Below are 15039 nucleotides of genomic sequence, written 5' to 3' on the forward strand. Positions count from 1 at the left end.
TTTGCTATGTTGACCACCAGTGGATGAAGATTGCAAAAACTAGATAAGCCATCAAGTTATATTTGTAACATTTCCAAGGTGGACAACAAACAAACAACACAATGATACTTAGAGTACAATGGAAATAAGTCAAAAGCGAAGAGGAAGATTGGGGCCATATTAGATCTTGGGATTTGATACCAAAATATTACATGCCTGAAGGAAAAAAATGGAAGTGGTGACACTCCAATAACAAAAGCACTTGTTCAAAAAACTCAACAACCCTTTAACATAGGAAATGTAATTTTTTTTACAAAAGAGTCGAGGACCTTAACTAGAAGAAGGTCCCTTTTGTACATTCATATGTAATTCTCGTGATATTGATCCAATTCCACAATAGGAGTTACGACACACAAAAGACAACACCAAACTAGTGGGCAATTTGTATTACTACTCAGAAACTCACTACTCAAGCCACAAAAGCCTAAATCCATTTTCATACTAACAAGGATAATGAACCCAAAACTCTCCAAATTCTATACTAGGGTGGAAATCATTTTCCAAGATTTACTAGTACATATACAACCTACTGGAAAAAAGAATATGATTGGATTCTAATCCATCAATATCACACCATATGCACCATATGATAAATTCAATTGCAAGATTCATGGCCTTAGCAAATTGCATCTATGATATCAAGTTGAACATAGACACAATAATTTCAACCATGCTTTCAAAATAAAGCATTTCAAGAAGGGACGAGTTGTTATACAACTAAAGAAGATAATTGCATGATAAATGGATGAACAATTGTTAAATTATGGTATGTTCTATGCTTAAGAGCAATTTACTTCAAATCTTCTTATTAGCCCAATATTAATTTCCAGTATTGCAATCACATCAACATGATAGTAAAATGCAGATAGAGCATAAACGTAAACAACAGAAGACAAGCCAAGACGTGGCGCCAGCCAGAGACAAACCCCAATGCAGGGAAACCCTTTGATCAATTCTTATATATTTTTCAATAATTCAAAACAGAGAGAGAGAGATAGTACAATATCACAAATATGTGATTTACAACAGCAGCAATGTAATTTTGATCAGCAAGGTCAAAGTTGGTCAAACAACTCCAAAAGACCTCAAGACGACCTAGGAGAACTCGGCCTCCAACAACAATAGATAGCAGCCCAAAATAGTCCTCAAAACATGGTCAAAATAGCAGTCAATATATCAGCTCCTGCAGCCAGCCCTAACCAGTCAACATTGTCCCAAAATAGTGGTCAAACAGTGGTCAACAAGGTTGATTTGAACTGTGGCTAGCAAGATAGAGGCTCCCCACACAAATCTGCAATCAAGGGTGTCTACACGTTGGTCAACGCAGTCCTCTAGCACCTCAGTCAAACCAAAACAATGTTGCTGCACCTACCTGCATCATCCTGCACCCACGTCACAGCTGCTGCCCTCACTGCATCCTCCTTCTTCTTCCCACATGAGAATCTTCCTCCTCCTACGCATACTCAAGAGACTCAGAGAGAGAAGAGATGTGGAGATGAGATGATTGACATAATGCCTCAAGGTCTCCTCTACTTATATGTCACGTTGAGGTTTAGCTGGGGGTGTGTAACACAATTTTACTTGTTGGTCGGCCTTGGCAAATTGTCAAGAAATACATATAAATTCATATCTCCATGAATACATGTCGGAATCGGATGATCGTTAGATCAATCCTACACCTCTCAACGAGAGGAATCCAAGAAAAATATCAGCTGAAATAAATAAGATTATCCACATGGAGTTTGGCCCTAGTTGCCAATTTTAACACTCCCTCTCAACTAGGGAGAACTCCATCTGCTAATCCATCTGTCTGTCGGTACTATCACTTCCATCAAATGCACTACTCAGTTGAACTATGAAGAAATAGAAATGATCGAGAATGTATCATACCATCCTCTACTGACCCGAAGTCAGTCCCAGATAAAAGAGAGTGTCTAATAGCACTCTTACTGACTTGAAGTCAATCCCAATGAAGAGAGTGTGCCATAACACTCTTACTTATCAGAAATCAGTTCCAAAAGAGAGTGAGTTATATCACTCTTACTAACCCGAAGTCAGTTCCAATTGATCCCAAATCAATGTCATCCTAGTATAGGGAGTACAGTAGATACACAATGCGTCCATCGGTACTACTATGGTCCCTATCCTCATTTCCCTACTCATTGGCCAGATGAGAGGTACTTCCCATGAGTCCCAGACTGCATGGGTAGGATGTCTTGACAGAAGAAGGATGAACCACTCATCCTGCCTACGTGTCGCCACAGGGTATCACAGGGGAAGGCTGAATCATTCACCATGTACATAGCGCACCCCCCAGAGCTCCCAGAGCTCAATGTATGCATCATACAGGACCCTCGTAAGAAGGTCTCTCCACGACTCCTAGTCGTTCTCAGATAGTCAAGAATTTGACCTTTCCCAGGGGCTTCGTCAGAATGTCAACGACCTGCTCATTAATCCCAATATGATGGTGGAGCCTTATTGCTCTTCGTTGTACCATATCCCGAATAAAGTGGTCCCTGATATCAATGTGCTTGGAGCGATCATGAAATACGGCATTCTCTGATAAATGAATCCCACTCTGGTTGTCATAAAGGATCACAGTAGTATCCAGCGTATGTCCAAACAGCTCACTGAAGAGCTTCCTCAACCAAACAGCCTCATAGGAGGCCATACTCGCAGCAATGTACTCCACCTCAGTGGTGCTCAAAGTCACCGACTTCTGCTTCCTTCTCATCCAGGATATCAAGGCAGAACCCAAAGAGAAACAACACCGGAAAGTGCTCTTTCGGTCCACCACACTGCCTGCCCAATCAGCATCGGAATATCCATGTAGCCTCATATCTCCAGCAATGTATCTCAACCCATGAGTGATTGTGCCCCAAAGATATCTCAGAAGATTCTTGGCACCAATCCAATGTGAGTGATGAGGTTCAACCATATATTGGCTCAACGTGTTCACTGCAAAACATATATCCGGACGAGAGTTCACCAAGAACATCAACGCTCCTATGAGTTGACAATACTCAGAGGCATTACCCAATACAGGTCCGGCAGCACTATCGCATAACTTCTTGAAGTTAAGCTCCATCGAGGTAGTCACGGGCTTGCAGTCCACCATACCAAATCTCTCCAATATCTTCACCACATACTTTCCTTGAGATAGGAAAATTTCTCCTACATTTTGCCAGACTTCCAGCCCTAGGAAATAGTGCATCAGTCCTAGGTCCTTCATCTCAAATTCGAAAGCCAACTCCCTCTGACATTTGAGAATGAGAGGTTCTACACCTCTCAGAAAGAGGTTGTCAACATACAACACCAATATGAGAGGCTTATCATCCTCAACCTTAAAGTAAAGGTCTGGATCGGCTTCACTCTTAGTGAATCCCAACTTCATCAAGTAGCTATCGATCCTCTCATACCAAGCTCGAGGTGCTTGCTTCAACCCATAGATAGCTTTCTTCAACCTGCATACATAAGATTCCCAATTATGAATCTCAAACCCCTCGGGTTGTTCCACATAGACTTCCTCATTAATCGAACCATGCAAGAACGCGGTCTTGACATCCATCTGATGTAGGTTCCATCCTTGTGAAGCGACAAGGGCTATGATCGAGCGGATAGTGGTGTATCGGGAAGCAGGTGCAAATATCTCATCATAATCTACACCTTCCTTTTGAGAGAAGCCTCGAGCAACAAAGCGGGCCTTATACTTTTCAGCGCTCCCACCAGCTCCATGCTTGATTTTGTAAAACCACTTCGAGGTGACCACTGTTTTGTCCTGGGGTCTAGGGACCACATCCCAGACATCATTCTTTATGATGGACTCGTATTCCTCATTCATAGCATCCTTCCATACTTGATGCTTCATGGCTTCTTCAAATGATGAAGGCTCATTTTGAATGATGGTGCTCATAATAGTCAAATATCCCTGATACCTGGTCAGCTTCTTACTTTCACAGAAAGTCCCTCCAGGTGCAATATGTCCCACAGCATCATCAAGAGTCCCCCTAAGCCATGAGGGCCTCTTCCTAGAAGAGGAAGGCTCTTGCGGAGGGGGATCAATGGGATCCATAGGTTCTTCCACATCGAGCATCGTCTCATCTTCCTTCTCATCCGGCTTCCTGGTGTCAGCGTCTTTATCTTTCCTAAGGATAGTAAGGTTGTCAACCTTGCTAAGAGCCATGTCTTCGTCAAAGGTGACATCATGACTTATTTCGACTTCCCTTTGACTAGCCACATAGATTCTATAGCCCTTAGAAGTTTCGTTGTAGCCCACGAAGATACCCTTCTTACCAGATGCACCCAATTTGCTTCTTTTCTCCTTCGGCACATGAAAATATACGGGACTTCCAAAAATTGAGACACATCAAATTTCTTACCAGTGAACATTTCTTTGGGAGTCTTGGAATCCAATGCTTGATCAGGGCATCAGTTTTGAACATATACAGCGATATTCGCAGCTTCGGCCCATAGAAACTTTGGAAGCCTTTGATCATGGAGCATGGAACGAACAGCTTCCAAAATTGTACGGTTCTTCCTTTCCGCCACACCATTCTGCTCAGGAGTGTATGGTGTTGTGGTCTCCCTCTTCATGCCAGTGTCTTTGCAAAAGTTGTGAAACTCATTGGATTCATACTCAGTCCCATTATTAGTCCTTAAGATCTTGATCCTCTTCTCGGTTTGATTCTCAATCAAGGCTTTGAAGTGACGGAACCAGGAGAACACTTCATCCTTCTTTTTCAAGAAGTATATCGAAGTCCTGCGAGAATAATCATCTGTAAAAGTGAGATAATATAGATATCCTCCCAAAGAGTTCACGGGCATCATATACCAGATATGTCAGAGTGAACCAATTGCAAAATGTCGAAGGTCTTGCTATGGATTGAGGGGAATGATCCCCTTTTGAGCTTTCCTTCGGCACATCCTGGACACACGCCTTCATGCTCTATTGTGAACTCGAGCATCCCTGTCACCATTTGTCTCACATCGGGTAGAGCCTTATAATGAAGGTGAGCAAACCTCCGGTGCCATAGTTCAGATTGCAAAGATGTGTCACAAGACATGACTCCCAGAGGACTTCCTCCAACTTGATAATAAAGAGTCAACCCGAAACCCAAGAGTAAAAGCATCTTAAAAATTATTTTTCCATACACGTACCTTGCCATTGATGAAGGCCACCTTGTAGCCTTTGTCTTCCATTGCCGAAATGGACACCAGGTTCTTCTTGAGATCAGGTACATATAAGACTTCTTGCAAATGAATTGCGTTACCCTGATTTAAATGAAGAATAACATTCCCTACACCCTTTACAGGATAGGTGGAATTGTCTCCTAGAATAATCTCCAAGTTTGTCTCCTTCTCTATCAAATTAGAGAGAGCTTCCTTGTAACCAGTGAAGTGCCTTGAGGCACCACTATCAATAAGCCAATTGCCCAACGAATCCGGAGGAGAGGTAGTGGAGAGGGTCGATATCAGATAATATTCATCTTGCTTATTGTTAACAACATTTGATTCATACCTGGAGTTCCTTGCTTTCTTGGAGGGTTGACCACTTCCTTGATTTCCCGCATTCCTCTTTCCTTTGCCATTGAACCTGCCATTCCTTTGATTGTGGTTGGAGTTGCCCCAAGAGTGATTTTGATCATCGTCATGTGATGTGTCCTTTCTATTTGGACACTCCCTCGCATAGTGGCCAAATTTATTGCAAACAAAGCATCTTCCCTTCCTTCCACCCTTCGATCTGGTCTTTCCTTTGAAGTGACCTTTAGACCCAAAATTATTTCTCCTTTTGGCATGAGAGGAGAAAGCAGTGGGATTGCCTTTGCTTGAAGGCATTTCTTGCTCCACCATCCTTGTCTCTTCTTGAATGCATCTCGCCATCAATTCTTCAAATCCTGGAATTCGATCATTGTTGAGAAGAGTGGTTCTAAACATATACCATTCGGATGGCAGCCCTCCAAGGTAGTGATGGTTATTTCCCGGTCAGAAATGACTTCTCCTATTGATAGGAGATCATTCTTGATCTCAGTGATCCTTAAGAAGTAGGATTGAATATCTTCATCCTTGCTCTTCTTAATATCCTTCAACTTATTTTTGAGGAACAGAACTTGATTTGCATCACTAACTTTAAACAAGCTTACCAATCTATCGTAGATCTCCTTGGAGGTGTTCAACTCAGAAATTTAGGCTACCAGATGCTTGTCAATTGAGTCTCGAATGATCTTCTTCACTTTGACTTCACCCCTAGTGTATTTGTTCCTTGTAGCAGCTGGTGCATTTGATGGAGCCTCCGCAATTTTACCCCTCACATGGTCCAACACTTCCTGCTCTTCCAATGTCAGATCAAGAGACATCTTCCATCTGTGATAATCAGACTTCTCACGGAGCTTGTCTTCGGCCGAAAAGTGTGTTGAGGAACCCATGAAGCCTTTTTGACTTTTTCCAACTGTCTTCGGTGATTGCTCTTGCTCTTTTTTGGGCTTTGTCTTCACCTTAGCTCTAATACCATGTTAAATTATGGTATGTTCTATGCTTAAGAGCAGTTTAATTCAAATCTTCTTATTAGCCCAATATTAATTTCCAGTATTGCAATGACATCAACATGATAGTAAAATGCAGATAGAACATAAATGTGGCGCCAGCCAAGGATAAACCCCAATGCGGGGAAACCCTTTGATCAATTCTTCTATATTCTTCAATAATTCAGCACAGAGAGAGAGAGATAGTACAATATCACAAATCTGTGATTTACAACAGCAGCAATGTAACTCTGATCAGCAAGGTCAAAGCTGGTCAAACAACTCCAAAAGACCTCAAGACAACCTCGGAGAACTCGTCCTCCAACAGCAATAGATAGCAGCCCAAAACAGTTCTAAAAACATGGTCAAAACAGCAGTCAATATATCAGCTCCTGCAGTCAGCCCAAACCAGTCAACGCTATCCCAAAACAGTGGTCAAACAGTGGTCAACAAGGCTGATCTGAACTGCGGCTAGCAAGCTAGAGGTTCCCCACACAAATCTGCAGTCAAGGGTGTCTACACGCTGGTCAACGCAGTCCTCTAGCACCTCAGTCAAACCAAAACAATGTTGCTGCACCTACCTGCATCATCCTGCACCCACGTCACAGCTGCTGCCCTCACTGCATCCTCCTTCTTCTTCCCACATGAGAATCTTCCTCCTCCTACGCATACTCAAGAGACTCGGAGAGAGAAGAGATGTGGAGATGAGATGATTGACATAATGCCTCAAGGTCTCCTCTACTTATATGTCATGTTGAGGTTTCGCTGGGGGTGTGTAACACAATTTTATTTGTTGGCCGACCTTGACAGATTGTCAAGAAATGCAAATAAATTCATATCTCCATGAATACATGTCGGAATCGGATGATCGTTAGATCAATCCTACACCTCTCAACGAGAGGAATCCAAGAAATATATCAGCTGCCATAAATAAGATGACCCACATGGAGTTTGGCCCTAGTTGCCAATTTTAACAACAATCAACATACAATTCAACTTACATTTATGTTGCTGAAGTAAACCCTGCAAACCTATTATCTTGCCATCGAAAATTCATTTATTTATATACTCTTTATATAAAATTCCAAAGCCTATCAAGATCTCCATAATGCTACCTCTTCTCTTAGATTGGCAAACATGTTTCTATAGCATTTTGATCCATTTATAATAGATACTCATACAACTAATTTTATATACGGTGGAGAGCCTAAGTAGTATCAAGGCATCCATAATGCTACCTCTTCTCATCGATTGCCAAAAATGTTTGCAAGGTAGCTTAATACATATAAAATAGGCGTTCATCGATATAATCCTATATAAATTCTAGAGCCAATCAATGTCTCCCTTATGCTGCCTCTTCTCAAAGACTGGTAATAAAATGTTTCTATAGCATTTTAATCCATTTCAAATAGATGTTCATATGATATTCCTTTCATTTTCAGGAGCATATTCATAAAATTATTTGAATCTTTTAAAAATAAGAAGATGGCCAAATTTTCAACAATGCTTGTTGCTATATAGCCTAATTGGCAAGTTTAACATTAAATAACCAGTAGAAGTAACCGTTTATATATCACTCTTCTAGTAAAGAAAGTTCCAGTCAATGTGGCAATAGTCTTATAATATTTTTTGATATTTATGCCATATGCAAGAATTGTAACTTATTTAATAATTATGAGCGCACATGATAAATGTATGTTGCAACCAGAGATGTCTACGTGTTTTGAGCTGCATGTGCATTGTGATAAAATCTTGCTGGCTACAGTTTGCATTGAAATGACCTTTGCTAGCACATTATAAATGTAATCTGAAAGTCCGATTATTAAAACTGAATAGTAAAATTTTAAACGAAAAGAATAAGAAATATATATCTACTATTATGGTGGGTCATGGGCATCTTAAAAATGCTTTTATAACAATGACAAAATACGTATCAAAACTTACCTGACAAAAGTTTCTGAATTGTTCCGCGTGCCTCCTTCCATGCAGGTTTTCCCATAGCCATGAAAGCATTCAGAGATGGCTGTAATAAGGGTTTCATGGTGTGAGTTCCAAGGCAACTGTAATACTAACTAAAGTAAGCAAATATAATACGATATCTTTACAGCTAGAATAATGCTAGTTCTTTTTAGCAGACTATCCATAAAAAGACTATTCACTTTAATCAAATGTAAATGTTAAGATAGGACAACTGAGTTATTTTTGTCCAATAATTGTTTCTAAGCTTAAATTCCTATCAGTCAATGTCATCTGCTCCGAAGCAAAAAATGAATTATAAAAATTTGTACAACGTTTACGCAACAGAAATTGTTGTTTGCAGAAACCACTTTTTCCCAGAACTGCAAGATCTCTTCAAGCACTTGCGGACTTGCATTATCACAAGTACTGACATAAGTAAAAGAGAGTCCTCTGTCTCCACGACAAACTACATTTGAGGGCAAAAAAGCAAACATGCAAGTTGGTCATTTGGAAATTTAACATATTTGCAGGTAGTATTTCCTTGCTATCAAGACTTTGCCAACCGGGTCGTGGTTAAGCAGTAAAGGTGGTGGCATGTCAGGCCACCCTGAAGGTTCAATTGCACCCGAGACGCAAAGAAACAGTTGGAGTCATGGGTGATTTTAACCCATCAGAGGAGAATAGAGGAATGAAAGTGTTTTTGATATATAGTTCACCCTTTGAGGACCATCTATGATCTTTCCCTTGAGAAAGGGTTGCTTTGTGGTACGTGATGAGTTTGGGGCAAATGAAATGCCACTGGAGCTCAAAGGAAATTAAGGCTACGTGCAAGTCATGGGATATAATGATAATAGAGCACCCTGTCACTGAAGCACTGTGTTTGTGATTAATGGTTTACCTTTTGAGTGCCATGCCGCCCTGTGAACAAGACCTGCTCATAGTGCCTTCTAAATTTTGGAGGATTGTAATGTTCCGGAATAACTTTCAATGTATCGTTGCCATTGATAAAATGAATACTGTTCTCAACGCATGATCTTTCTCTGCATTTTCAGCTAAACCGCCCTGACACTATATTAAAATAAACTTAATATAAAAAAAAATGGCAAACCCCATTAGCACAATTGAGCTTTGACAGGGGATTATGAAATACGATCAAATATATTCCGTTCCACGGGTTTTCGTTTCTTTGTAGGAAGAATCGCAAAAAAGGAGTTTAATGAAAGAAAACCCACCACCCTTTCTATTCTATCGAATTGGAGTGAGGATGGATCATTCTCCTTTCTCTGCCCGAGCCTAGAATATAGGACTGGTGGGTGGGAAAATTGGTTCCGGAGGGTGGGGCAGAGTGCTTTCCTTCTAGTTGATGGGGATCATCCCATGGTGAAATGGTAAACACATTGCTCTTGCCTGGGAGAGATGCAAGTTTTAAAGCTCTCTTTTCCACTTTTGTATGAGATTAATATGGTGTTTGTCTTTGATTTGTGTGAAAGGTTCAAATCTCTCCTTTCCATCTTAAAGTAAGTTTGAATGTAGCTAATACAGTGTTTGCTAAATACATCATTCTTGCCTAAAAGAGATATAAGGTTCAAATCTCTCTAACCTGTCTTAAACTAGGTTTGGGTTTGAAGATTAATGCAATGTTTGATAAGTGGGTAAGATACAAGGTTCAAATCTCTCTAACCTGTCTTAAACTAGGTTTGGGTTTGAAGATTAATGCGGGGTTTGCTAACTGGGTTTGAGGTTCCTTACATATCAATTTGAAATTACGATCTTCGCTACAATATCAAAAGTACAGAACCTCAAACAAACCTGGAGAAAACAATCGGAACCCTTGAGCACAGGGCCATGGAAAAGCCCAGCGCGGGCCAAGACGCTGAGGTCCAAAACATACTCGCCAATGGCCACGGCGGGCCTCGGCTGCTGTTCAGGCGTAGGCCTGAACACTCCATAGGGCAGATTTTGCATTGAAAAATGCGAATCCTTGGGGATGTTCAAGAACGAAACGAGACTTCCGCTCGCCATTATTCCTCCTGTTCCCCTGCACGCTCAGAATTAAGTTATTTGTCTACTATTAACGCTGCTGAGGTTTTATGCGTCTATAGCATAATCAAGTATCGTGAAGCAACACGCAACTGGGATCTAATATGGTAATTTAACACGCAACTGAGAGCTGAGGATTTGATTGCGAAAGTCATGGAAGAAGACATTTAGGTGTGTCAGTCATGGCGATAAGATTTTACGATTGTTTTATGTCAATAAACGTATCGGCGGTCTTTTTCCGTAAACAACTGGCGTCATATGAGCTGACATTACGACGGATTAATGACTGTTTTGAAAGGATAAGAGGGAGAGCAGGTGTGCGTGGAATTCTACGAATCCTGAGATTGAAATTATTATATGGACGTTGTTGTCAGGAGCAAGCTGTGAAAAAGACATCAGTACTGAAACTAATAATTGGGACTTTGATTGGTAGATTGACAGAGGAGCTAAGCCAAGTATTAATTAAAATTAACTTCCAATTTTCGTTGCAATCTGAAAAGTGTGATCTTACGGTCAAAAGTGTGAGAAGTGTGATCTTATAGTAAAAACCTCAATATTTCAAAAATATTATTTTTCATTTAATTTTAATGAAATGAAATAATATTTTAACATCCACGACACTAAAAATAGTTTATGAGATCATTAGTTTTTTGTTTTTCGCTTTTTGTAATTCAATAATTCAATTCTTTTCTGATTCAAATTGATAATGAGCTGACCCAACTTTCCAACAATCTTTTGATGTCTTTGAATACATCACATTCCAAAATGAAATGTTTTTCTGATTCTGCAGTCCTAGATGTACAAAATGTACACACACTTTCTTCCCAAGCTTCTTTGGGCCTTTTCCACCTTTTAAGTGTGATTTTAAAGTCAAAACCTCATTATTTCAAAAATATTATTAGATTTTAATGTGTTGAATTTATTTATATTTTATATCATCCCAAATTGAATTAATGACTTCAGATCAAGAAGTGCCTTAATAAAACACCCATCACCATCTAACCAAGACCCAATAAACAAATTTATTTATATATTTAAAAATACATTTTAAATAAATATAATATATAATGTTGCTGCGTATGAACCTTTTACAAAAATAATACTAATAATTTTAAATAATAATAATAATTTGATTGATAATGATAAATTTATATAAATTACAAAATTATATATATTAAATATACTTTAATATAATTTTAAATTTATATAATATTAAAAATTAATATAAAAATTGAACATAATAAGAGTTTTTTATAAAATTAAAATAAAAAATTGAAATGGGTTATGGTTAAATATTGAAATGAGTAATAGGTTTTGTGGACAAGTGATATTGAAATGAGTTATGGTTTTTGGACAAATGGTATTGATACGTTATGGTAAGCTTATTTACAAGTTAATAATATCTATGATAAAATGGAGGTAAATATCCATAATTAAAAATCTTGTTATCTTGTAAGTGTTGTGTTTTAGTTTAAAAAATGTTATAAAATTAAATTAAAATAATTTTTTTCTAAAATATTTTGATTTTGAAATGAGATATAGTTTTTGAGCATGTAACATTGATAAGCCAAAATATTAACCCATAAATATAAAAAAAATTAAATTATTATTACACTTGCAAATAAAAACTTTTTTTTAATCTTTCAATTTTAATGAAAAAAAATTATTATAATCTTAATTCAAAATAAATATATATATATATATAATATCTCCCCAAAAAAAAACCTAACCGGTGTTTTGGATATTTCCCACAATATTTCAAAAATAGAATAAACTTTATGTTCTGGATATTTGCAAAAAAAAGTAATTTCAAAATTTTCAAATTCAATGGTGTTTTGGATATTTCCCAGCAATCAAATTCAATATTTCAAAAATAGTATTTGACAGGTGTTTTGGATATTTCCTGCAAAACAATTTCAAAGTTTTTCAAAAATACGATTTGAAGGGAGTTTTGGATCCCTAGAAAGAAATTTCTGGAATTATAAGTTTTTGCTTTTTATATGCCCTGATTTAGTTGAAATATAGAACATTTTTTCCCCAGAGATTGAAATCTAGAATCTGTAACTAAAAGAAATTGCAAATTCAATATTTGAAAATAGGATTTAAGCTATGTTTAATGGTCATACTTTATCGTTGAATGGAATCAAATCTTAAAATATTAAATTTTTGGATTGAGAGATGTATTTTGTATTATATTTATATAATATTTTTATATTCTTATAATTTAAATTTGTTTAATATTTATTATTTATATTTAATTTAGGTAATTGTAAAAAATGTGATGTTTTTTTCAAATTAATTTCCACATAAATTTGTTTTGGTTATGAATCATATTTATTATTAGTTAAACGCGTCAACAAAAGCATTCTAATGTGATTTTAAGTTGAAAAATTTTCTCAAAAAATTTAATATAGATCACAGAAACCTAAATTCAACAACAAAAAATATGTTGAATTTTTTATCAAAACAATATTATAATAATCTTTAATTATAACCGCAATACAATATTATATTAATCTTTAATTATAAATATAGTTATAAGCTTTAAATAATTTCAAATTGAAGGCCGAAAGATAATTTTGTACTGCCATTTTCTAATTACTCTTATTGAAGTTTTTGAGGTCATGTGAATAATTTTGGTTAAACTATGTTTTAAATAAGTTTTGATGATAATAATAATAATGATTTTTTCAAAAAAAATACATAATAATTATTTTTATTTTTATAAAAATAATAATTATTTTTATTTTCTATTTAAATTACTCTGAATTAAATATAAAAATTCAAAATTTTAAATATCTAAAAAATAATAATAATACTAAATATGTTTCTACTTAAAAACTAAACTATTTACATACTTCCAGAATAAAAAAATTTAAAAAAATATTAAATTCCCAACTTAAAAATTCACTTATTCATTAAACAACGCAAAAAAATTCTACCAGTTGGAAATAATCACGAACCATGTCACGATACTTATCCAAATGGTAAAGCTCCAGAGCGTAGGCTGCAAACAGAAGCTCTCTATTGGTGTGGTTGCAAGCAAAATTTGAGACTTTCCTCATACATTTGTTAGTTAGGAATAAATGCGTACATATATGGGAGAAAGGGATGGCATAATTTAATTTTTTTTTAATTATTTTTCATATTTATAGATATCGGTAATATGGGTAAATAAATAGAGTTGTCAAATTCAGGAAAAAGTTTTCAAAAAGTCTCACTAAAGACAACTCCTAAATAAATAAGGGTTACATAGTACCTAGTACCTGCTGCTTAACTTAAAGATAGTTTAATTGAACTAAAATTTTGTTATTATTAATATAAAATTTGGCACTAATTAAAAAAAAAAACAAAAATAAAACAACTAATAAAATATTGTATTGTGTAATGTCATCACAAAAATTTAAGAAATTTGATTAACTAATATTGTTTATATTAACAATTATACACTTTAAATATATTATTTATATATATATATATATTTATGTGTTTTATTTTTTATTAATATATGCAATTTTTATAATTAAATTTAATAAAATATGTTTTTAATATGATAATAAGTCATCTTAAATTGAAAATATGGAGAAAGACACTAAAAGTCATGAAAATGGAAATAATAGAAAAAGGAAAAAAATCAAAAATTTAGATGAAAAGGAAATAAAACTAAAAACTAAAAATTAGTAATTATTAGAAATAGAAGGTTACTAAACAACCCACAATAAGGCCTCAACTAATCATCTTACAAATAAATAAATTTAAATAATAATAATAAATAAATAAATTGGATTCCCAATATTAAACTATAAATAATAACATAAAAAAAATTAATAATAATAAGTTTATTTAAAAAAAAAATTAAATATAGTTTATTAAAATTATGTTCCTTCTCTATTTAAATTATTAATCATTTTACATATTCCGTTTATTCTAATTCCTCGCAACACCAGCTACACGGTTCTCATCCTTGATGCATAATAGTGGGAACCATTATAATGTAGATTAACATTCTTTGTTTTTATTGTTTGTATTATATTTATTAAACAGTTGGTAATTATATTGATAGATACTAGTTTATTTTAAAATAGTATTTAAAAAAAAAATTATTTAATTATTAATAATTAATATGATAAAGATTTAATTTTTATATAATATTTTTAATAATAATTAAGAAAGAAGGTTGAGAATTATTTTAAAGGTAGTTATGCTTTTTTCATTTTTCAAACTAATTAAAAAATCATGTTATAAAATTAAATTAAAATAAAATATACATAAACACTTAACTTAAGGAGTCTTTCCACCCTCTTTCCTATTTCTCACTTTAGGCCACTACATAACCACAATGAACTACAAGATACTTTCCGAAGTCCTAGTGGAGGTACCCCTTGATTCATACCCCAACTCTACTCATCAACACACTAATAAGCCTACCCATAACTCCTACCCCATGAACCGCTAGTTCAATGATGAATGTAAATTCCTCCAT

The 15039-nt window shown here is 35.7% G+C and overlaps 1 protein-coding gene across 2 annotated transcripts in view; it reads right to left on the minus strand.

Moving 5' to 3' along the window:
• LOC149266362 (fumarylacetoacetase) overlaps positions 1 to 15039 on the minus strand; it is a 184077-nt gene that overhangs the window by 155388 nt on the left and 13650 nt on the right. Inside the window, exons 1-2 of one of the 2 annotated variants that reach the window (XM_089430443.1) lie at positions 10326 to 10665; positions 8502 to 8580 (exon numbers count right to left, since the gene is read on the minus strand). In XM_089430443.1, coding sequence (XP_089286569.1) covers positions 8502 to 8580; positions 10326 to 10538 — 292 coding nt within the window. In that variant the 5' untranslated portion in view covers positions 10539 to 10665. Of the gene's footprint in view, positions 1 to 8501; positions 8581 to 10325; positions 10666 to 15039 lie in introns of those variants that run through there. The other variant, XM_089430445.1, reaches the window with a different exon arrangement.

Source organism: Pinus tabuliformis, chromosome 6, assembly GCF_031772625.1.
Source record: "Pinus tabuliformis cultivar Carrire ecotype Pingquan chromosome 6, CPIR1, whole genome shotgun sequence".
In the NCBI taxonomy this organism is placed as follows: Eukaryota; Viridiplantae; Streptophyta; class Pinopsida; order Pinales; family Pinaceae; genus Pinus; species Pinus tabuliformis.